Source organism: Culex pipiens, chromosome 2 (genome assembly GCF_016801865.2).
Source record: "Culex pipiens pallens isolate TS chromosome 2, TS_CPP_V2, whole genome shotgun sequence".
NCBI classification, from domain to species: domain Eukaryota; kingdom Metazoa; phylum Arthropoda; class Insecta; order Diptera; family Culicidae; genus Culex; species Culex pipiens.
In genome coordinates this window covers 26619852-26644156 of record NC_068938.1, presented here as the reverse complement: position 1 = coordinate 26644156, position 24305 = coordinate 26619852, and the positions used below count along the sequence as shown (strand labels likewise).

The 24305-nt window shown below is 30.7% G+C and overlaps 1 protein-coding gene across 1 annotated transcript in view; it reads left to right on the top strand.

The window, feature by feature from the left end:
* Positions 1–24305, top strand: part of LOC120420975 (lachesin-like) — a 129287-nt gene that overhangs the window by 46455 nt on the left and 58527 nt on the right. The window contains exons 4-6 of the mRNA XM_039584108.2: positions 11262–11417; positions 16705–16833; positions 16936–17073. Of these exons, the coding sequence (XP_039440042.1) occupies positions 11262–11417; positions 16705–16833; positions 16936–17073 (423 nt within the window). The remainder of the gene's footprint in view (positions 1–11261; positions 11418–16704; positions 16834–16935; positions 17074–24305) is intronic.

Genomic DNA, 24305 nt, shown 5'->3' with positions numbered 1-24305 from the left:
TGTTTTTCAATAATTTGCAGCCTGAAACGGTGATGAGATAGAAATTTGATGTTAAAGGGACTTTTATGTAAAATTAGACGCCCGATTTAATGGCGTACTCAGAATTCCGAAAAAACGTATTTTTCATCGAAAAAAACACTAAAAAAGTTTTAAAAATTCTCCCATTTTCCGTTACTCGACTGTACAAATTTTTGGAACATGTCATATTATGGGAAATTTAATGTACTTTTCGAATCTACATTGACCCAGAAGGGTCATTTTTTCACAGGGCTGCGGAGTCGGGTCATATTTCAAACGACTCCGACTCCGACTCCGACTCCGGCTTTCTCAGATTAGCCGACTCCGACTCCGACTCCGGCTCCGGCTTTCAACAAATGGTTGGCTCCGACTCCGACTCCGACTCCGGCCTACCAACTCTAGCCGACTCCGACTCCGACTCCGACTCCAGCTTTCAATAAATGGTTGGCTCCGACTCCGACTCCGACTCCACAAATTTTTAAATGTTTCAAAAGTTAGTTTACTATTATTAGTTAATTATTTTTTAAACATTGATAAATAGGATTATTTGAATACTCTCTAAGCGTCATGTTTTTCTCAAGAAAAATAAGTTTAGTAAAAGTAAGGTAAAGTAAATAAACGGAAAAAAAGTTTCTTGGTAACAAGTTTTATACGTTATGGAAACAGAAATCAAAAAATATCTTCAGTTTTAGAGGCATTTTGAGAAGAACAGTTTTGTAAGTAAATTTAGATTTATTTGCTTAACCTCAAATTTGAAAATATTTTTCAAAGCTAATAAACTTAAATATTAAATTGTTATTTTAAAAAGAGAAAGTATAACTAAAAGAATCCTGGCCTTAATGATCTATTGAACATTAAAATTCAATTTGCTCACTTTCAGGCTGACATTTGTAAGAAGCACAGTGACAGGCACCTTATTTTTAAATGACAATTTTAAACGAAACATTTATTTTTTTTTGTTTTTTTTAAGACGTACATGGACATTACACCATGGCTGAAGGAGATTATTATTGCAAATCAATGTATCTAAACAATTTATTCGTGGAAAGGACGCTTGAGAGGTCCTTTTCAAATATCTGTGACATGGAAAATATTTTACCCGGGTAATTTTTAATTTATTTTAATTTTAAAATTTTATATACTTTAAAAAGGAGGCGCACGATACTTCGTGAATCTTCACCTTAAACGAAGCTTTATGAATGATCTTGCGCCTCCATCAAAATATATGAAAAAACTTAAAATATAATAAAAAACAAATATCTACAAGTAAAATATTTTCTAGGTCACAAATATTTAATTTTTAAGGTACATTGTTATGCAATGATTATCACCTTGCGTCATATTGGCGTGGGACATACAGTATGAGAAAATTCGCACCAGTTGATAATATGTATTTTGATTTTTTTTTGTATAATATTTGAAAAATAAATTAAAATCCTACATTTTGCTCTATACATTTTTTTATTAGTTCATTTTTGTACTGAATTCTTGAGATTTTTTCAACGATAATTTGCAACGATATCAAAATAGTTTAACTAAAATCAACATCAACATCATTAATCAATGATTAATTCAAAATTTGTTGCAACTTCTTTTGATATTTTTTGTTAGTTTCAATTATTTTAAATGCAACATATTGATTTTCTTGTACTTAGTGATAAACAAAATGCGCATGTTGAGTTCCAAGTAAGAGATTGTTATTATAGTTGATTATTTGTTACAATTGTTAAACTGTCAGTGACTCTTTTTCGATTTGCAAAAACAGTGATTACTATTTTTAATCTTTTTATGTACCTCGTACCAAGACATATGCTATCGGGGTAAAAGATGACTGTGTGTGTACTTTTTTTCAGAAATAACTGGATGAAATTTGGTCAAATTTGAATTGAAAGGGCACATAAATATAGGCAAAAGGAAGCATTCCAGAAACAATTAGATATGTCTGACTACATAACCAATTTTTTTATTATTTTTTAAATTATGATACTACATACTTGGGTAAGAGGTTATCATTTAGTGATTATAGTGTCATAACACAATTAGAGCTTTTCAATCACAATAAAAAGCTTCAAACACACAATGGCATCTGATAAATCAATTAAAAATATAAGATGTTTTGTAAATTAAGCTGTTCTATAGGAAATACTGAACAATAAAAAAAACATATTTTTTGTTGAATTTAAGATAACTCCGGCTCCGACTCCGACTCCGGGTTATCAGAAATACTCGGCTCCGACTCCGACTCCGACTCCAGCTCTTAAAATTTAGCCGACTCCGGCTCCGACTCCGACTCCAGCTGTTAGAGTTTTGACGACTCCGACTCCGACTCCGACTCCAGGTCCCCAAAAAGACCCGACTCCACCGACTCCGGCTCCGACTCCGACTCCGACTCCACAGCCCTGTTTTTTCATTTAGAACACAATTTTTCATTTTAAAATTTCGTGTTTTTTCTAACTTTGCAGGGTTATTTTTTAGAGTGTAACAATGTTCTACAAAGTTGTAGAGCAGACAATTACAAAAATTTTGATATATAGACATAAGGGGTTTGCTTGTAAACATCACAAGTTATCGCGATTTTACGAAAAAAAAGTTTTGAAAAAGTTGGTCGTCATCGATCATGGCCGTTGATTGTCACCCGCGACAGACACGGACGACGAAACAAAGAGAAACGCAAAAAGTAACTTTTTCAAAACTTTTTTTCGTAAAATCGCGAATCTCGTGATGTTTATAAGCAAACCCCTTATGTCTATATATCAAAAATTTTGTAATTGTCTGCTCTACAACTTTGTAGAACATTGTTACACTCTAAAAAATAACCCTGGAAAGTTAGAAAAAACACGAAATTTTAAAATGAAAAATTTTGTTCTAAATGAAAAAATGACCCTTCTGGGTCAATGTAGATTCGAAAAGTACATTAAATTTCCCATAAAATGACATGTTCCAAAAAAATTTACAGTCGAGTAAAGGAAAATGGGAGAATTTTTAAAACTTTTTTAGTGTTTTTTTCGATGAAAAATACGTTTTTTCAGAATTCTGAGTACGCCATCAAATCGGGCCTCTAATTTTACATAAAAGTCCCTTTAACATCAAATTTCTATCTCATCACCGTTTCAGGCTGCAAATTATTGAAAAACACCTCTTTTTTCGCATGTTCAAAAATGGAAGGGGTCGTACCGCCCCTCCGTCACGAGATATCAAAAAACGAACCTCGTATTCGTGATCAGGGACAAAAGTTACCCCTTAGGACAAAGTTTCACGCAAATCAAAGAGGGGTCGGGGCAACTTTTCCCGATTTCGTGTGAGTTGGTAGAGAATTACCCAATAAATACTTTTTTTTTGGCTTGAGTTTATTAATTTATTATTGGAGACAATTCATTCATTAAGGCTAGTACAAATTTAATTTATAGATTTTGTCTGATGGCCCTGATTGAAGTCGAAGGACATTAAATATTTGAAAAATCTAATTTAAAGCATGATTATCAAAATATTTAAATAGAATGTAACACTTGTGTAACACAACATGCTTTACATGATACTGCCGGAAATTTTCAAAGTGGCAATAAATTCAAAGACATTATTTTTCTACTCAAAGTTTTACGTCTTTTTCCAATCTGCGGTCTCAAAAGTTTCTCAAAGGCTAAAGTTGTCTCATTTGATCATAAATGAAAAAAATAATCAACACTACCAATAATCTTTGCATTGGCCTTAATGAAAATACTGGTTCATAAGCTTTAACATCCCAAAAGTTAAATTATTGGATTAAAAGTGAATCAAATCAGTCTGTCAAACTCTCACATCAAAAGAGATTATCTTAGTTTTGGCACCGAGGTAAAATTTCATTAATAAACTAAACATATAAATCTTATTTCGTATACATCTATAGAGTTTAACTTTTTACAACCATTTTTTTTTTGCTGCTATCTAGTATGTTAAAAAGATTTTGAATACATTTAATTTATAAAATAAGTGAAAAAAATCCATATTTGTAAACAATTCAGAAAAAAATAACTGGCCCTATAAATTTTTATAATTCATGAATTGCGGATTTAAAAATGAAAATTTGAAAGGGAATTGAATAATTTCTAACTAGAAATTTCATTGAATTTCCTGATTTCAGGGTATAGCATGGCCCAAGGCAAATTTTACAAATTCCGCAGATTCCACGAAAGCGTTAAATACAACTGGCCCTAATTGCATTGTAATTTTTTATAGCAGTTTTTTTTAAACCAAGTTTTTCTATTAGATAACTTTTGTTTGTAAACTTTCCAGAAAATTGTGCATACTCCACCTTATCATAATATAAAACATTAGCATGGTGTATTTTTTTTAAATATTTTATCAAATTTATTTTAGAAACATTTTTAATGTAAAATTAAATTCATTTTTTTTTGCAAAGGTGTGAACAAAATTAATGCCATATTCCAAAAAAGATTGTTGTGGAACTGTGACTTTTGGGAAAATAGTTTAAAGGGAAATATTTGATTTTTAAAAAATAATTTTAATAAAGCTAAAGCTAATTTTATTTGAAATTTTTGTTTTCGACACCTTCAAAATTTCTTAAATCAGGATGCAAAACATAATTATTGCAAGAATAAACAAAAACTTAATGATAAAAACCATTACAATTGATTTTTACCCATTCAAAATACGTTGCATCACTTTTATGTTCGCCTAAAAAGCAGGCCAGGAATTTAAAAAATCATTCAATGATGGTAAATTGATTTGCAGGGATCATTACAAAAATATAGGCGTGTTAAAACAAAAATAGATTTTCAGGCTTGAAAGGGTTAAATCATGCAGGGCAATTTTGAAATTTGGGAGCACAGAAAAGGTGTGATACTTGACATAAGGCTTTATTTTTGAATTATTTGTTAAAATGAAAATTTACATTAATACCTTCAACATTGTTTTAAAATTTCTTAACCTATAAAATTCAAATCAAAAAATCCAAGCAAATGATATCTTAGGATGAACATTTCAAAATTCTGAACAGTAATTTAAAAACAACAAGATTGAAAAATATCTATTATAGCAAACCATAGTTTTCTAGAACCGTAAGTGGGGGTGACATTGGTTCTGTAAGGGGGGGGGGGGTGGGGGGAAGGGGTCGAAGTGGTTTTCTACAGATTTTGCAATTATTCAGGTTCTTCTAGATGTTGTTTCAAAAGTTGTGTTGGGGACATCTAAAGAAAATTTTGCGTAAAAGTTTCACTTTACAAATCAAATTATTTTGATAGCTCTTCAAAGTTGAGCGTTTTCAGCCAAGGACTGTCTAATATCTATCAAATCATTGAATACATTGATCACACAAACTGTGGTACAAAAGTATTCACCGCGATTAATTTTTGACAGTTCGACACCAACGAATTATTTCAAGATAGTAAATTAACTGCAATCATTCAACTAACGCATATAATGGAATTGTGATCGAAAACAATCTTTAAAAAATCAGACAAGCTTTCCAGCAAAAATATTTCTGAGGCCAAAAAATCAATTTTTCATGCACACCTAGGGAAATGATTAATATCAAGTCAATATAGAGATTTTCATGTAATTTTTTTGGAAAAATCAATTCACGTGATCAGTAAGCAACATTTTCATATTTTTTGTTGTTTTTTTTCTGATTTTTACTGGAATTGCTCTTCAACAAAATATTAGCTTTGAAAGGCTTGTTGATTTTTGTATTACTGTCCATCCCGAAATCACAACAAAACGGTTCAACTTTAAACAAGGCTCACGCATTCTCAAAACCAGAAAACATCCACCTTCAACACCATTGCCACACACAGCCAACTTTTGATGACACTCTCGAAAAAAAAAAACATCCCGCCCATTCCCAGCAGTCAGCAACATCACCTCAACATGTAGCCCACCGAAACCAAACCACCAGACCAAGTTTGCTATCAGCGAAAAATTATCATATTTTCTGCTTGATTCCCCCCGGAGCAGAGTGGGAGGGAGGCGGAGGGAGGGCGTACATATTGCTGATGCTGCCTTTCGGTAGAAGGACCCTCCTCCCATGACTCCAATATATTTAATATACTTTAAATTGTTATGCTCATTTGAATTCTGGAATTTGCATAAATTCCCCGTTGGGTGGGGGGAGGCTGCGAGAAAAAAAACGGAAAACTTCCCATTTTTTTCAGACGATTTTTTTGCTTTTTCGTTGAAAAAGGTGGGTGGGCAAAGTTGGGGGTTTGGGGTGAGAAAAATGAATGTTTGTTGCGGTGTGTTGGAAGCATTATTATCGGGGAAAGACGAGCAGCACCCATTACACAACATTCACCACCAGCGAAAAAAACCGAATGTGGGGTGAGGTGGTTGAAATTGTAACTGGGTGTGATTTGAGGTTGTGTTCTGATGGGATGGAAAATTGCGTGTTTTTTCTGTGATTTTGGAACAAAATTGGGGGACGGAAGGAAGCACTGTTTCGATTGGGAACGTATGTTTATTTTGGAGAGCTTTGTTGAGGAAGGGCTTCGCAATTTATTTCATGCGGAGGAAATTGATTTGCATTGAGCGATTTGCGGTGGGGTGATATCAATTACCAATTATTTATTTTTGGCAGCTGAGATTGACGGCGGCTGATGAGGCATTTCAACGTGACTGGGTTGAATATGTCGTTTAAAGAGAAATTCAATAACTTGTACCAGGAACTCATTATTATACAAAAATATACCTAGAATATTTAAGATAAATACGTTTTCATGTTTCCATGGAATGATACAAAATCCAGACACCCACCTCGTTCTATTTTTGGAATAAGCCGTTTTTGTCCCTAAAAATTTTGATGATTACCTTAGTACATTTACCTTCATTTTTGTCGCATTTTAATTCTGTTTTCTTTGGATTGAATTTGTACAAAATATGAAGCTATTAAAAGCATAATTTAATATTCTAAACACGGTTAATAACCTCCACTTCAAAGCTTGAGACAAAAAGAAAATTTATTTTATTTTATTTTTTCCTTTATTTTAAGCTCTAGAGTTAAAGTGAAAATTTAAGGAAAAAGCATTCTTTATATTCGATGGTAATTTTTAAACGGTGTCAAAGCAAAACTTCTTTTTTATCTCTTTTAATGCCATCAATATTTAATTGATTTGTGATTTAAATCTACTTTACAAACAAGTTTTAAACGTTATAATAAAAAATATAATTTGTGTTGTTTATTCAAGTTTTAAATTTGATATTTAGTCTTTTCAAACTTTATTGTCATTTTTTTTTCTTCACAACTTATTTTTATTAGGTCCTTTTAGGTGCTGCGACCCTTTATTGTCATTCTGGTCGAGAAAAAAAACATTTTTAGAAAATCATATCATCATCAGTTTCTAGCATGTTGTCTTTAAATATTATAAATATAAATAAAAATTGCCTGTTTATAAAAAAATATTCAAATTATCTTAATTATAGTTACCAATGATATAGTTTTCAATTTATAACAATTGATTTGATTTTTTGAATTTTTCAAGGGCTTTTATTTGAGAAATTGTTGAAGAGGGAGTAAATTTTCAGAACAGAGCAATTTTCTGATACTTTGGATAACCGATTTTTTGCATTTTTTTTTAAATTGGATTCAATTTTGTGCGTACATTTTTTAAAACGAAAGAAGTCATTTTGCATCATAAGATTGACCATACCAGTCTCCATACAATTCAGGCAACTGTCCATATAATCAGCTTTGTTTTCATAAATTTCTAATACATACAGTATGTAAAAAAAGTATTTACACCCCCTGGGCACTATGCACATATTGTGATAAAACATGTAAACAATTTAAAGTTTGACAGAAACCTAGTACTACGTTTTGTTCAGAAACTCATGAAAAGATGATTTCCATAAAAAGTTATATAACAAATACTATTACATAAATCAAAAAAAGTGCAAAAAAAGTTTGTACACCTTTCGAAAAATTAACATAAATAAAGTTATTTGTTGACAAATCACCATAAATTCAGTCTCCCAACTCCAAATAGGCATCCTTGACTGATGAAAAAAAAAATTTGGATTGAATATAAAGTTTACTAACTACTTAGTATAAAAGTTTATATAACTCTGGAAATTCTATATAAAACTTATCTAAACTAAATTTTGAAAACATTTAATTCAACTAAATGTCAACATATAACCATAGGACTGCTAAATAAACATTTTGGAGTGGGTATAATACCGTTTTGGGGGCCTTTGTATCGCTAGAATAGATTTTTCGTTGGAATTTCGTACCAACCCGGAATTACGTCGTCGGAAAATCCGCCGGCATCCGAACTGGTCCACAATTTACAAGTCAACCTATATGGAATCGGAAAGAGCATAAAATTTCCGATCTTTTGATACCCATACATCTAGGTTTTCTATGAAACCCACGTTTTTAAATACCTAGGCAAAAACGTTGTTATGGTTTCGTTTGAGCTACCTGCCAAAAATGTATGGAATTTCGTAATTTTTGTTCTCGTGGATCAAACTTACTTTTTGCCCAGTATTTAAAAACGTAGGTTTTAAAGAAAACCTAGATATTTGGGTATCAAAAGATCGGAAATTTTATGCCCTTTCCGATTCCACACAGGTTGACTTGTGAATCGTGGACCGGTTCGGATGCCGGCGGATTTTCCGACGACGTAATTCCGGGTTGGTACGAAATTTCAACGAAAAATCTATTCTATCGATACAAATACCCCCAAAACGGTGTTATACCCACTCCATAATGTTTATTTAGCAATTCTATGGTAATATATTGACATTTAGTTGAATTAAAAGTTTGCAAAATTAAGTTAAGATAAGTTTTATATAGAATTTCCAGAGTTATATAAACTTTTATACTAAGTAGTTAGTAAACTTTATATTCAACCCAAATTATTTTTTTAATCAGTCAAGGATGCCTATTTGGAGTTGGGAGACTGGATTTATGGTGATTTGTCAACAAATAACATTATTTATGTTAATTTTTCGAAAGGTTTACAAACTTTTTTTTGCACTTTTTTATTTTTGTAACAGTATTTGCTATATAACTTTTTATGGAAATCATCTTTTCATGAGCATTTTGTAGCAAAATGTTCGGCATGAGTTTCTGAACAAAACGTAGTACTAGGTTTCTGTCAAACTTTAAATTGTTTACATGTTTTATCACAATATGTGCTAAGTGCCCAAGGGGTGTAAATACTTTTTTTACATACTGTATAACTTAATAAAAAAAATGTAGCAGGTCAACAAGGCTATTCAAATATTTAAAAATCTATATTTTAGAACGAAGTTGTCTAACCTATTCCAAGGACTTATAGGAAAAAAAGCTAGCTGACCTTTCATTAGTTGGACTTTTCACACAACAAATTGAATTGCGCAAAACAACCTATATTTTTATTCTAATCTCTTGATATGCTTAAGATGAAAAAAATGCATTGTTTTTAGCTATTGTACAAGTTTGTTTAAATTCTTTTGGGAGTTGTTGCCATTAAAAAATAAGATGTATGAAAAATGTTGAAAAAAGTCGTAAATATTTTTTAACTAAATGTTTAGATGTAAAATAAATTTTGCAATCGAAAAGTACTTCACATAAATTTCGATATCGTGCGCCGTTTTCAAGCCGCATGAAATGATTTTTTTGTTGATAAAATTTTCTAATAATTTCGAAAAAAAAAACATTTTCGAGAACGTCAAGCTTGTTAATGATTTCTACAGATAAAACAAATCACGTTATCAAAACAAATAAAAAAACATTTCAGGTTCTATACTAAAAGGCTAAATAACTTGTGCACGGTATTGAATTTTATGTAAAGTACTTTTCGACTTTTCGATTGCAAATTTGATTTTACTTCTAAAAAGCATTTAGTGATACTTGTTTTGCTTCAAAATTCTGAATATCAGGCTTAAAATAGATTTTGGTATATAATTAAAATGTAAAAAATCCTGTTGATTTTTGTCTTGTATTCTGATAAACATAATGTTTGTTACATTTATCTTTCTTTTTTTCACCCAGAGCAATTTATGGATGCATAGATTTATTACAGTTTTTAGCTTAAAGATATTTTTGTTAAAAACAACTGCAAACGTTCATAATAATAATCATATTTTGAAGCAAAATGCAATAAAAATGGCTTGAAACTTTATAACGTAACGTGAAAATCCACTTCAAATGCAAGGCTTGTTCTCCCTTAGTCTTGATTTATACAAAATTCCATGCATTTTTCAAAACTTCAATAAAAAAATATTTCGCATAGTTTTGAATTCGAAATAATCCCTGAAAATTGATGTTACAAAATTCAACAAAATAAAATATTATAAGATTTGTTCCTCTTCCATCACAAAATGCCTCAAATATCCACGTTTAAAGTGCAACAAAACCTGATTTTATACGACAACCATAAAGCTCCCGCTTATTACCGCCCGTGACAAATTGATATTCGACCCAAATCTACGACCGATTTGCTGTTCGTGCAACCACGAAGCACGCTGCTGGCTATCGGGACCGAAAAATCAAACAATTACTAAACCTCTCCCTCTCGATTGATGACGTCTGCTACAAGTCATAACAAAATATATTTTGCCAAACATTTCGATAAACCCCCTCAATTTTCCACTCTTCCTCACCCCGATATGGAGTTGATTGGCTCTCGAGCTCGAGTCATTAGGGATTTTATGGCACGTTTATCACCACGAATCGCGTGCACCGGCACCCGCCAAAAACGATTCCACTTTGGTGGCCACTCATAACCCACCCCCACGGAATCCACACAGCCAGCGTTTGGTAATGAGTCCGATAAATTAGACCACTTGAAATTTTGCAGATTTGAAAATCTTTAAATTTTTAAAAGATACGTTTGTTCCTAAAAAAAAAATTCTTTTCAATGTGTGAAAATTTTGTCAAAAAACATAATTTACTAAAATCAAAGAACAAATCGTGTTATTATCTGACAACAGCTTCGCTGCTCGGGCCCCTTTGTTGATGTTTGGTAATGTGTAGGCGGGTGATAAAATCTGATTTCGCTGGGTGTCCGACACGTTTTCATCGCATTTTCCCGATCCGCGATGGGGTTTATTTGGTGGAGTGTAAAATTTTGCTATTGTTCCGGGCTGTACCTGTGAACAAGCGAGATTATAATATTTTGCACTTTAAGCGGGTCCATCGTTTATGGCGTTGGAGGTTAAATAGCAGTCGAGGAACTCAGAAATTTCTATTTTATGATTTAAATTCGGTTTTTTATTTCTCAAATTTCAAACGTTAACAAATAAATCTTCTTTTCTACAATTTCCAGTTCCCCCGGCGATAGTGGAATCGATGACCAGCAACGACATGGTGGTCCGCGAGGGCACCAACGTGAGCCTAACGTGCAAGGCCAAAGGCTTCCCGGAGCCGTACGTGATGTGGCGCCGGGAGGACGGCGACGAGATGGCCATCGGAGGAGAGAATGGTAAGTGTTTTATTCGTGAATTTAAATTAATGTTATTTTTTAAACGACAAAATGAGTTTTAAAATTAATGGCCAAAAAATCTTGTAATATTTGATAATATTTAATTTCAGTTGAATCGTCAAATTTTAGATATTTAAGAAATTATTTTTTCTTATTTTCGTTTATTGTATGAGAGAAACGATTTCCCATTAATATTATTTAAGTTTTATTAAACAATTTACAACGTTACTAGTGAGTAAATTAGAACTATTTTTGGATAAATTTCAAACATGGATTTATTAACATAAAAAAATATGTTTTCTAATTTTCTTGAGTAGTTAATCAAATAATTTATTAAAATTTTGAATGCAATTATTCCAAAAGTATATTTTTTACAGAAACCTTCATGTTTGTTTTATTGATCAAAGTTTCAATGTGTTGTACCTTTTCAAACTTTTTCCATCTTTGGAGTTCTGTTCGTTTCTGCATTAAAAAATTAATGAAGCTTAATGCTTAATTTTTTTTAATCCAAATTCATCTTGCTTTAAAAAAATAAGATTTGTAGTAAGAATCGTTGTAAGCAAGACATAATGATCAAAATATTTAATTGTGAAGTCTCCGTACAATGTTGGCAGCTGTGCATACAGAAATGGTACGTAAATATTCGAAAATCTGCCAATTTTCAAGGACTTTTTTGATTGATTTGGTGTTTTCGGCAAAGTTGTAGATATTGATGAGGACTATACTGTAAAAACTAGGTGCACGTAACATTTTTTGGTGATTTTTTAATTACCTTTTTTCACAAAGAATCAATTTCCCAAAATCCGTATTTTTGAATTTTGCATTTTTTTCATATGTTTTTGGTGTTTTTAAGCCATGGACTAACATTTTGTTGACAAGTTATGACTTTTTTATACAGTGATTTTTGTAAAAAAATTAAATCTCGTGCTTATAATTTTTTGACCTCACTTTTTGTGTAAAATCGAATTTGCAATCGAAAAGTACTTAACAATTTTTTAGATATGGTGCACCGTTTTCAAAATATAGCCAATCAAATTTAAATTTTGTCCGAAACAATTCGTTTTTTAGATTTTTTTCAATAGTATCCATGATTGTCCATTCCTGAAAATATTTTTTTTAAAGGTTAAGAATATTTGCTATAAAATTGTCTAACAGACATTAAAGATTAGACCCTTGGATGCGGTTTAAAGAGAAAGTAACAGGAAAATTGATTTTTTTAAGTCTCATCCAAACAACCCTCAAATTCTAATGTCGATATCTCAGCAACTGATGGTCCGATTTTCAATATGTAAATATTGAAACAATCGTGAAATGTTCCGACCTCCTTGAAAAAAAAAATTTCATGTATTTTTTTATTCAAGACTAACATTTCAAAAGGGTCAAACATTCAATATTTCGTCCTTTTGAATTGTTATTGTTGAAAATATTGTTTTCGAAATTATTGGATAATTTAACAAATTTTTATGTTTAATTTTTCTTCGGTGATAAAATTTAATAAATATTGTGATTTTTCCTTCATCATTTTACTTTTGATATGAATTTTCCTTTCTTTTTTTTGTCCAGTTTTTGTGGCTTACTTTTTATTTCTTATTGTTTTTTTTTCTTTTTATAATAAGATCTTCAATTACTTTAAAATCGAAAAATTTCATGATTCGAAATTCAGCTTTAAATGAATGATCAATTTGTAAATTTTACCGCATTTACTTGAAGTTAATGCAAATTAAAAAAAAACAATTTGTACTTTGTTTATTTTTAACAGTTGTTGCATGTTTAAAAATCTAAAAAATAATTTCTTTTTTTGGTAGCATACTTAAAAAAACAAAAATGTAATTTCCGCAAATGGTTAATTGATCAAAATACTTAATATAAAACAAGAAAAACATTAAACAACGTAATGTTTTTCGTAGATCAAAAGACCTCCTGAATACGACAAAAATATATTTTTTAAGAAAATTTAGACTATTAAAGGCAGGGCTGTGGAGTCGGAGTCGGAGTCGGAGCCGGAGTCGGTGGAGTCGGGTCTTTTTGGGGACCTGGAGTCGGAGTCGGAGTCGGAGTCGTCAAAACTCTAACAGCTGGAGTCGGAGTCGGAGCCGGAGTCGGCTAAATTTTAAGAGCTGGAGTCGGAGTCGGAGTCGGAGCCGAGTATTTCTGATAACCCGGAGTCGGAGTCGGAGCCGGAGTTATCTTAAATTCAACAAAAAATATGTTTTTTTTATTGTTCAGTATTTCCTATAGAACAGCTTAATTTACAAAACATCTTATATTTTTAATTGATTTATCAGATGCCATTGTGTGTTTGAAGCTTTTTATTGTGATTGAAAAGCTCTAATTGTGTTATGACACTATAATCACTAAATGATAACCTCTTACCCATGTATGTAGTATCATAATTTAAAAAATAATAAAAAAATTGGTTATGTAGTCAGACATATCTAATTGTTTCTGGAATGCTTCCTTTTGCCTATATTTATGTGCCCTTTCAATTCAAATTTGACCAAATTTCATCCAGTTATTTCTGAAAAAAAGTACACACACAGTCATCTTTTACCCCGATAGCATATGTCTTGGTACGAGGTACATAAAAAGATTAAAAATAGTAATCACTGTTTTTGCAAATCGAAAAAGAGTCACTGACAGTTTAACAATTGTAACAAATAATCAACTATAATAACAATCTCTTACTTGGAACTCAACATGCGCATTTTGTTTATCACTAAGTACAAGAAAATCAATATGTTGCATTTAAAATAATTGAAACTAACAAAAAATATCAAAAGAAGTTGCAACAAATTTTGAATTAATCATTGATTAATGATGTTGATGTTGATTTTAGTTAAACTATTTTGATATCGTTGCAAATTATCGTTGAAAAAATCTCAAGAATTCAGTACAAAAATGAACTAATAAAAAAATGTATAGAGCAAAATGTAGGATTTTAATTTATTTTTCAAATATTATACAAAAAAAAAATCAAAATACATATTATCAACTGGTGCAAATTTTCTCATACTGTATGTCCCACGCCAATATGACGCAAGGTGATAATCATTGCATAACAATGTACCTTAAAAATTAAATATTTGTGACCTAGAAAATATTTTACTTGTAGATATTTGTTTTTTATTATATTTTAAGTTTTTTCATATATTTTGATGGAGGCGCAAGATCATTCATAAAGCTTCGTTTAAGGTGAAGATTCACGAAGTATCGTGCGCCTCCTTTTTAAAGTATATAAAATTTTAAAATTAAAATAAATTAAAAATTACCCGGGTAAAATATTTTCCATGTCACAGATATTTGAAAAGGACATCTTAAGCGTCCTTTCCACGAATAAATTGTTTAAATACATTGATTTGCAATAATAATCTCCTTCAGCCATGGTGTAATGTCCATGTACGTCTTAAAAAAAACAAAAAAAAATAAATGTTTCGTTTAAAATTGTCATTTAAAAATAAGGTGCCTGTCACTGTGCTTCTTACAAATGTCAGCCTGAAAGTGAGCAAATTGAATTTTAATGTTCAATAGATCATTAAGGCCAGGATTCTTTTAGTTATACTTTCTCTTTTTAAAATAACAATTTAATATTTAAGTTTATTAGCTTTGAAAAATATTTTCAAATTTGAGGTTAAGCAAATAAATCTAAATTTACTTACAAAACTGTTCTTCTCAAAATGCCTCTAAAACTGAAGATATTTTTTGATTTCTGTTTCCATAACGTATAAAACTTGTTACCAAGAAACTTTTTTTCCGTTTATTTACTTTACCTTACTTTTACTAAACTTATTTTTCTTGAGAAAAACATGACGCTTAGAGAGTATTCAAATAATCCTATTTATCAATGTTTAAAAAATAATTAACTAATAATAGTAAACTAACTTTTGAAACATTTAAAAATTTGTGGAGTCGGAGTCGGAGTCGGAGCCAACCATTTATTGAAAGCTGGAGTCGGAGTCGGAGTCGGAGTCGGCTAGAGTTGGTAGGCCGGAGTCGGAGTCGGAGTCGGAGCCAACCATTTGTTGAAAGCCGGAGCCGGAGTCGGAGTCGGAGTCGGCTAATCTGAGAAAGCCGGAGTCGGAGTCGGAGTCGGAGTCGTTTGAAATATGACCCGACTCCGCAGCCCTGATTTAAGGTTAAACTATTTCACTGATCACAGATTTTGTGTAAAAAATGTTTAATTTTAAATCACAAACCGGTAAAATTTTCGTTAGTACACATTTTTTAGGTAAAATTACCCAAAAAAGAGATTATCTTCAACCGAAAAAAAATTCAACGTTTCAAATTCAACTTTTTTTTGTGTTGAGTTATGGTAAAATATATTCAACATCAATATTTGCCGACAATAGGCTTCTTAATATTGACAAATTTTAACATCATGCCCAGAAAAAAGTTTAATTTTTAAAGGTTGAAATTTTGGTTGGTTCAAGATTTCCTCTTTTTGGGTTATTTTAAATAAAAAATGTCTAAGAATGTGAACTGATGTTATTCATCAGAAACTGAAAAAAATCACAAATTTCTGATGCTATTTATGACAGAAAATTTGTCACAATTCCCTGACGTTACCATATTTTTTTCTGAGTACCGATTTTCATGAATGATCTTTATGTATGAAGTATATTTCAATGATTTCCCAAAAGTTTTCCAATAAATTGTTAAAAATAAAAAAGAGCCTTCGGCAAAACGAAACAGGCAAATCCTTTGCTTAAAATGTTGAACATAGTTGTATTAGTTGATTGTCATTGTTTGTATTTTTGAGTGCACTTAAGGACATTTTTGACACACACAGGTCATTATAATGCAAGAAAACCATCCTTAAATTAAATAAATTTTAAGAATTATTTGTTGTAAGATTCTATTCACAACTGCTTGGGAAGTTTATAACAAAATTCAGTAGAATGTTTAATGTTTAAATAAAGTTATTTTTTGTATTTATTCCTTTTTTTTGCATGATTAAATACAACTGAATCAATTTGATAGGAAAGTAAATGAAAATTTAATAAGATTATAATTTCGAACTTAATAAAAGATTTGTGTTGCAAAAAACAGCATGATTTGTAACGATTTTATTTTAATTCTGTTTATCAAATAATTTTTTAATGAAACTTTAACTTGTTTTCAATGAAACTAAAAAGTTTAAAAAATATTCCTGATATTTTATGTTTCAAAATGAAAATGTTTACATTTTACCTTTTAAAACACCTTTTTTTTTGTTAGATTTTATCTTACATTAACATTTGAGTCAAATATAAAAAATAACCTAAATAAAATATCTTTTAATCCCCAACAGTCAACGTGGTCGACGGCGAAATGCTGTACATCACCAAAGTCAGCCGGTTGCACATGGCCGCGTACCTGTGCGTAGCGTCCAACGGTGTCCCACCATCCATCAGCAAAAGGGTCCAGCTGAGGGTACAATGTAAGTCTCATCCCCCTCCTTCTTCCACACTTGACAAGAGATTAGTTCATTACTTGAATGTATCCCCCTAAACTGCTTTCTTCTTCTTCTTCTTCTTCCCAGTCCCCCCGATGTTGTCCATCCCGAACCAGCTGGAGGGGGCGTACGTCGGTCAGGATGTCATCCTCGAGTGCCACACGGAGGCGTATCCGGCCTCCATAAATTACTGGACGACCGAGCGGGGAGATATGATAATTTCCGGTAAGTTGAACTTCTTAGATTAGGAAAGGGGGCTTGGTTGACCTGTTGACGGGATATCAAGGGTCATAAATCATTCAAGTGTGGTGCGGTTCGAGTGTGTGTGTCGTGAGTGATTTCAACGGTGACAGTTTCGATCAATTAAGTTGGCACTTCTTATGGTCGTGAGCTGTGTGTTTGATTAGAGGGGTTGCGGTATCTTTTTGGGAGATTTATTAGAAACAAATTTGAGTTAAAATTCTTTCGACATTTTAAAACTTGGTTCAATAGACTGATGGAATATTGAAAATTAACCATGAAAAATTTAAACATTTATCATGAAAAAACTTTTTTAAAAAACCCCAACAATTTTCTCACCGCAATCAATCAGTTAAGGATCTCCCATTTTCGCTCATTAAACTGCCCTCAATCGGACAGCATCCGACAGCAATCAATAAATCTCAACTCAATTTGGCGAATTAGTTACAAGTGAGCTGTGCCATGAATGTGCCAAACACACACACACACACAAAGTCAATTGGAAACTGATTCTCCGGGACCAAATTGGCATCCTTGGTCTCACTTCCAGTGGAGGCTGGGAGCGGGAACGTTGATGAAAAAGGACACTACCAAGAAGCTGAGGACAGCAAAAGGGACACCGCAAATAAATCATACCGAAATAGCTTTTGAAGTCAACCGGGGCGGGGGGGTTTTCTGGGAGGAAGAAGCTAATCGAGATTATGTGGGCGGAAAGGATCCGGAAATCGACATAACACCTCGTCTAATTGAATTGACATTTATTTTTGGAGCAGCAGCTGGTTGGTTGAAAAGAGGGTGTCGACACCCGGAAGTCGATGAGAAGGGTGAACAGGGGGTTGTTCGGAAATTGGGTTTTTGGTGTTATTTTAACTTTTAGTTCGATAGGATCAACGATGTCACATGGGGTCATGACACAGAAGATGGAGTTTAAATAGACTGATTGAGATCAGACAGGCAATAAATTTGATACGGAGTTAAATCGTGTCCATAAAGATCTGAGGAAAACGGTTACAAATGAAAATAATTGAATAAAGGATAAGGCCAATGCAAATATTTTTCAAAGTTTTTGTCCCAAAACTCTGGATGAAGTCGATGGGGGAGGGATTTAAAAAATATGTTTACCGGCATAAGAAAGAAATACAGTCTAGACTCGATTATCCGAAGGCCTCGGAAAAAATTCACTTCGGATAAACGAATCACGAAAACATTTTTTTTCGATATTTAAATTTTGATTGTCGAGCTTAGGGATGACCCCTAAACTACGCTAAAATGATTTTAAAATTTTAAATCTAAGATGGCGGCCAAAATGGCGGTGATGCAATGTTGAAAGAAAAAAATATTTTTTAATAGGCATTCAACAACTCAAATTTGACTAAAATGGGGTCGTAGAACTCAAATTTTATGTTAAAAACAAGAAAATGAAAAAATTGGTTCGTGATTCGATTCTCCGAAGTCCCATAAAAACCTTCGGATAATCGAATTTCGTATAATCGAGTCTGGACTGTAAATGAATTCAACCAATTAATCTGAAATATTATTTGAATATATTTTATAATGACCGACAGATCATTTTTGATATTTCATTTGAAAAAAATATTAGAAAATTTCATATTTTTTTTAGCAACTTTCAAGAAGTCTTCTATTTAAATTTTTTATGTTTTATGTTTTATGTTTTATGTTTTATGTTTTAAGTTTTATGTTTTATGTTTTAAGTTTTATGTTTTATGTTTTATGTTTTATGTTTTATGTTTTATGTTTTATGTTTTATGTTTTATGTTTTATGTTTTATGTTTTATGTTTTATGTTTTATGTTTTATGTTTTATGTTTTATGTTTTATGTTTTAAGTTTTATGTTTTATGTTTTATGTTTTATGTTTTATGTTTTATGTTTTATGTTTTATGTTTTATGTTTTATGTTTTATGTTTTATGTTTTATGTTTTATGTTTTATGTTTTATGTTTTATGTTTTATGTTTTATGTTTTATGTTTTATGTTTTATGTTTTATGTTTTATGTTTTATGTTTTATGTTTTATGTTTTATGTTTTATGTTTTATGTTTTATGTTTTATGTTTTATGTTTTATGTTTTATGTTTTATGTTTTATGTTTTATGTTTTATGTTTTATGTTTTATGTTTTATGTTTTATGTTTTATGTTTTATGTTTTATGTTTTATGTTTTATGTTTTATGTTTTATGTTTTATGTTTTATGTTTTATGTTTTATGTTTTATGTTTTATGTTTTATGTTTTATGTTTTATGTTTTATGTTTTATGTTTTATGTTTTATGTTTTATGTTTTATGTTTTATGTTTTATGTTTTATGTTTTATGTTTTATGTTTTATGTTTTATGTTTTATGTTTTATGTTTTATGTTTTATGTTTTATGTTTTATGTTTTATGTTTTATGTTTTATGTTTTATGTTTTATGTTTTATGTTTTATGTTTTATGTTTTATGTTTTATGTTTTATGTTTTATGTTTTATGTTTTATGTTTTATTTTTTATGTTTTATGTTTTATGTTTTATGTTTTATGTTTTATGTTTTATGTTTTATGTTTTATGTTTTATGTTTTATGTTTTATGTTTTATGTTTTATGTTTTATGTTTTATGTTTTATGTTTTATGTTTTATGTTTTATGTTTTATGTTTTATGTTTTATGTTTTATGTTTTATGTTTTATGTTTTATGTTTTATGTTTTAAGTTTTAAGTTTTAAGTTTTAAGTTTTTAGTTTTTAGTTTTTAGTTTTTAGTTTTTAGTTTTTAGTTTTTAGTTTTTAGTTTTTAGTTTTTAGTTTTTAGTTTTTAGTTTTTAGTTTTTAGTTTTTAGTTTTTAGTTTTTAGTTTTTAGTTTTTAGTTTTTAGTTTTTAGTTTTTAGTTTTTAGTTTTTAGTTTTTAGTTTTTAGTTTTTAGTTTTTAGTTTTTAGTTTTTAGTTTTTAGTTTTTAGTTTTTAGTTTTTAGTTTTTAGTTTTTAGTTTTTAGTTTTTAGTTTTTAGTTTTTAGTTTTTAGTTTTTAGTTTTTAGTTTTTAGTTTTTAGTTTTTAGTTTTTAGTTTTTAGTTTTTAGTTTTTAGTTTTTAGTTTTTAGTTTTTAGTTTTTAGTTTTTAGTTTTTAGTTTTTAGTTTTTAGTTTTTAGTTTTTAGTTTTTAGTTTTTAGTTTTTAGTTTTTAGTTTTTAGTTTTTAGTTTTTAGTTTTTAGTTTTTAGTTTTTAGTTTTTAGTTTTTAGTTTTTAGTTTTTAGTTTTTAGTTTTTAGTTTTTAGTTTTTAGTTTTTAGTTTTTAGTTTTTAGTTTTTAGTTTTTAGTTTTTAGTTTTTAGTTTTTAGTTTTTAGTTTTTAGTTTTTAGTTTTTAGTTTTTAGTTTTTAGTTTTTAGTTTTTAGTTTTTAGTTTTTAGTTTTTTTAGTTTTTAGTTTTTAGTTTTTAGTTTTTAGTTTTTAGTTTTTAGTTTTTAGTTTTTAGTTTTTAGTTTTTAGTTTTTAGTTTTTAGTTTTTAGTTTTTAGTTTTTAGTTTTTAGTTTTTAGTTTTTAGTTTTTAGTTTTTAGTTTTTAGTTTTTAGTTTTTAGTTTTTAGTTTTTAGTTTTTAGTTTTTAGTTTTTAGTTTTTAGTTTTTAGTTTTTAGTTTTTAGTTTTTAGTTTTTAGTTTTTAGTTTTTAGTTTTTAGTTTTTAGTTTTTAGTTTTTAGTTTTTAGTTTTTAGTTTTTAGTTTTTAGTTTTTAGTTTTTAGTTTTTAGTTTTTAGTTTTTAGTTTTTAGTTTTTAGTTTTTAGTTTTTAGTTTTTAGTTTTTAGTTTTTAGTTTTTAGTTTTTAGTTTTTAGTTTTTAGTTTTTAGTTTTTAGTTTTTAAGTTTTTAGTTTTTAGTTTTTAGTTTCTAGTTTTTAGTTTTTAGTTTTTAGTTTTTAGTTTTTAGTTTTTAAGTTTTTAGTTTTTAGTTTTATAGTTTTTAGTTTTTAGTTTTTAGTTTTTAGTTTTTAGTTTTTAGTTTTTAGTTTTTAGTTTTTAGTTTTTAGTTTTTAGTTTTTAGTTTTTAGTTTTTAGTTTTTAGTTTTTAGTTTTTAGTTTTTAGTTTTTAGATTTTAGTTTTTAGTTTTTAGTTTTTAGTTTTTAGTTTTTAGTTTTTAGTTTTTAGTTTTTAGTTTTTAGTTTTTAGTTTTTAGTTTTTAGTTTTTAGTTTTTAGTTTTTAGTTTTTAGTTTTTAGTTTTTAGTTTTTAGTTTTTAGTTTTTAGTTTTTATTTTTTTGTTTTTAGTTTTTAAGAATTTAATTTCTTTACTGAGCATTAATTTAACTCCTTGGTATCACTAAATGTAGTAAGCTCTTTTGTTGTAGATTTTTCCATCCCATATTTGAACTGAATAAAGAAGCAGTTCACCAGAAAGGTACTCTCTATTCAACTCTTGCCATCAACTTCCAACAATTTAAACCACAAAGCAACAGTCCAACCGTTTTCAAAACTCGGCCAAACAAACCTAAACTGCCATCATCCTCCTCCCTGCCCCCAAATTGACCCTCCACCTTCCCAAAAATATCGATCCCCGTTCACAGAATGCCACTGTTTGAGTTGTTCAGAGCGCCGACTAATCCGACTGCCTGTTTGGACTTCATCTAACCAATGTTTGTGTCTGTTTCGCGATTCGATTGTTCCGCCAAATCCTGTCAGTCCTGTTGTGCTTGACCGGGGTCTGTGATGTTCGATCCCTTTGATGTCAAACGTCCAAACTTTGAAAGCCCCGCCGGCGCACGACCGACCGACAGACAACGGAAAGCCGCAGTCAATTGGCCCTTTGTCCTCGAATGTCCGGTGCTGGCGGCACTGTAGTTGAATTGTCATGTTTGGTACGGGACAAAATTCGTGTGAAATGGTTCGTTTACATAACTAGGTGGAAGAACACTTAATTTAAGGAATTGAATCGTAATTTAACAATTTCTGGAAAATTCATGAAAACTGGCATCACTGCTCGAAGCTCAACTACACAAGCTTAAGTAGCTGACATCAAATCTGTTAGCGGAAGTATTCTGTTTACGTCTTTGATGTCCTCTCGTCGGATCTTTTGTGTATCAACGACATGTTATCAACTCGGGAGTCAACACAGACGCACACCCACACACACATGAGCAGCAGCATTGACAGCGCAGATCCAGTGCTGGAGAAGAAGAGCTCTCGTGCTGTGAAAGGAATTCTAGCCTTCAAAAGGACGGCTCAAGATGAAAGATACGGCGAGTGGTATTTAACGTGTGGTAACAAAGTGTCAGATTGCACCGGAATTGCCATCATCCAGCAGGAGTGCAGTGGTGGACGTTGTTGGCATTGACGGAATTTATGGTCTTTTGCAAGTGACTCGTGGGGAAGTGAGCTACCAATGTTGTATGATACATGGAGAGCAGGCAGAGTTGTCAGAAAAAAACTGATCTGCATTGTGTTTGAGTCTCGTTCTACGTGGAAGTTTTTATAAAAATAAAGTTCGTCTTGAAATATGTTTTTGAAAGCAGACTCAAAAAATCACGTCTATAAATTTTCGTATTAATTTTTTTCGAAGATTTTGTCCCCACATTCCAATAATCTCAAAAGGGATTTTCTAATCAAAAACCTCATCTTTGAAAAAAATAGGAGCGGCTGTGGCTGAATGGTTACGGTGTTCGCTTTGTAAGCGAATGGTTCTGGGTTCGATTCCCATCTGCTCCTATCGATAAAGTTAAGGACATAGAAATACTTGAAATGCTGAATATGTACGAAAAATCAAAGTCGCTTGTGGCGGGGTTCGAACCCCCGTCCTTTGGATTGGTAAGCAAAAATGCTAACCACTAGGCCATGGCGACTTGGTGAGCCAAGACTGGAATTAGGAATACTGTTACAACCAACCCGCAACGCCATTCGAGGTGTATCCTAGGGTTCTACCTCTCCTACTAACATTGAGTCCAAAAACTCCCTACAAACATATATACCACTAAGGTGACGTAGGGGTCCTTGCGCACTTTAGATAGGTGTTTACTAACGATCCTCCCCTTCCCTGAGGATAGCTTGGACCCGGCCTGGACCCCCTTATGCCCTGGGCTGTATTACACACTCATCAAAAGATGAAGACATGGTATCTCCCGTGTTGGATTATTGTTCCGGATGAGGGTCTAATACAACCACACCAAACAGTGGGATAAGCGTTGTGGAGCCTTCCGGTGGTGGGGCGTCCTCCAAATGCTAATGCTAATGCTAAAAACCTCATCTTTGAAAAAAACATTAAAAATTTCAATTTTTATTTTTCTTTTGAGTATTTCACCAATGAATGAGTTTTTTTTATGTTAACTTTTTGATTTGAATTAAACTTTGTGTGTACTTTTTTCTATTACCAAAAAAGTCATTTTACATTATTTATACAATTTTTACAGCTATCTATGCAACACGCAAGTTTAATTTTTCATCAGAGTATCAGGGCCGCATTTACAAAGCGGTATCAGTGGCTATTTCTTTTGATCTGTTTCAGATGCCAAAAAATGCTATCTTTTAGACGGTGTTGCCAATTTTTCGAAAAAAGTAATGATTTTTTTTTAAATACGGCAAAAAAATTTTGTAAAATTAAATTTGCAATCGAAAATTACATAAATTCTAATATCGAGCACCGTTTTCGAGGTGTTTTCCATGTTTTCCAAAACCATGATTTTTTTGGGGAAAAAAACACTGCCAAACAATGAATTTGAACCAAGAGCCCAAGAAATGTCATATTTTGCGAAATCCATTTTTTTTAGCATTAATTCTAATTGAAAAATAGAGTGATTTTTTTTCAGTGCTATGCCGCTGCAAATATTTTTTAAAGTTTATATCCCTTGACCCTGACGGAAGTCAAAAAATAAAAAAAATATATATGAATTGAAATTACAAGCCATGATATTACCGTTTGATGGAAAAAGGTGATTTAAAATGCATTTTTATTAGTCTAGTTGTTTTGCAATCATTAGTTTTACAAATAACTTAGATTTGACTAGATTATTTTTTCGCAAAAAAAAACTTGTTGCGATACTATACATCGGAATTCCACAAAAATTCTAAATATTTTTGAAAAGAGCTCATACATGCTTAAAATTATAAACACAGGAAAATGCATTTTAAATTGTTTTCATATGATTAGATTTTTAATTAAATATGAACTTCAAAGTTTTTCAAAAATATGTTTTTTTCTCCTCGATTTTAGGTACATATTTTGAAGAAGAATGGGGGGTGAAATTAAATTT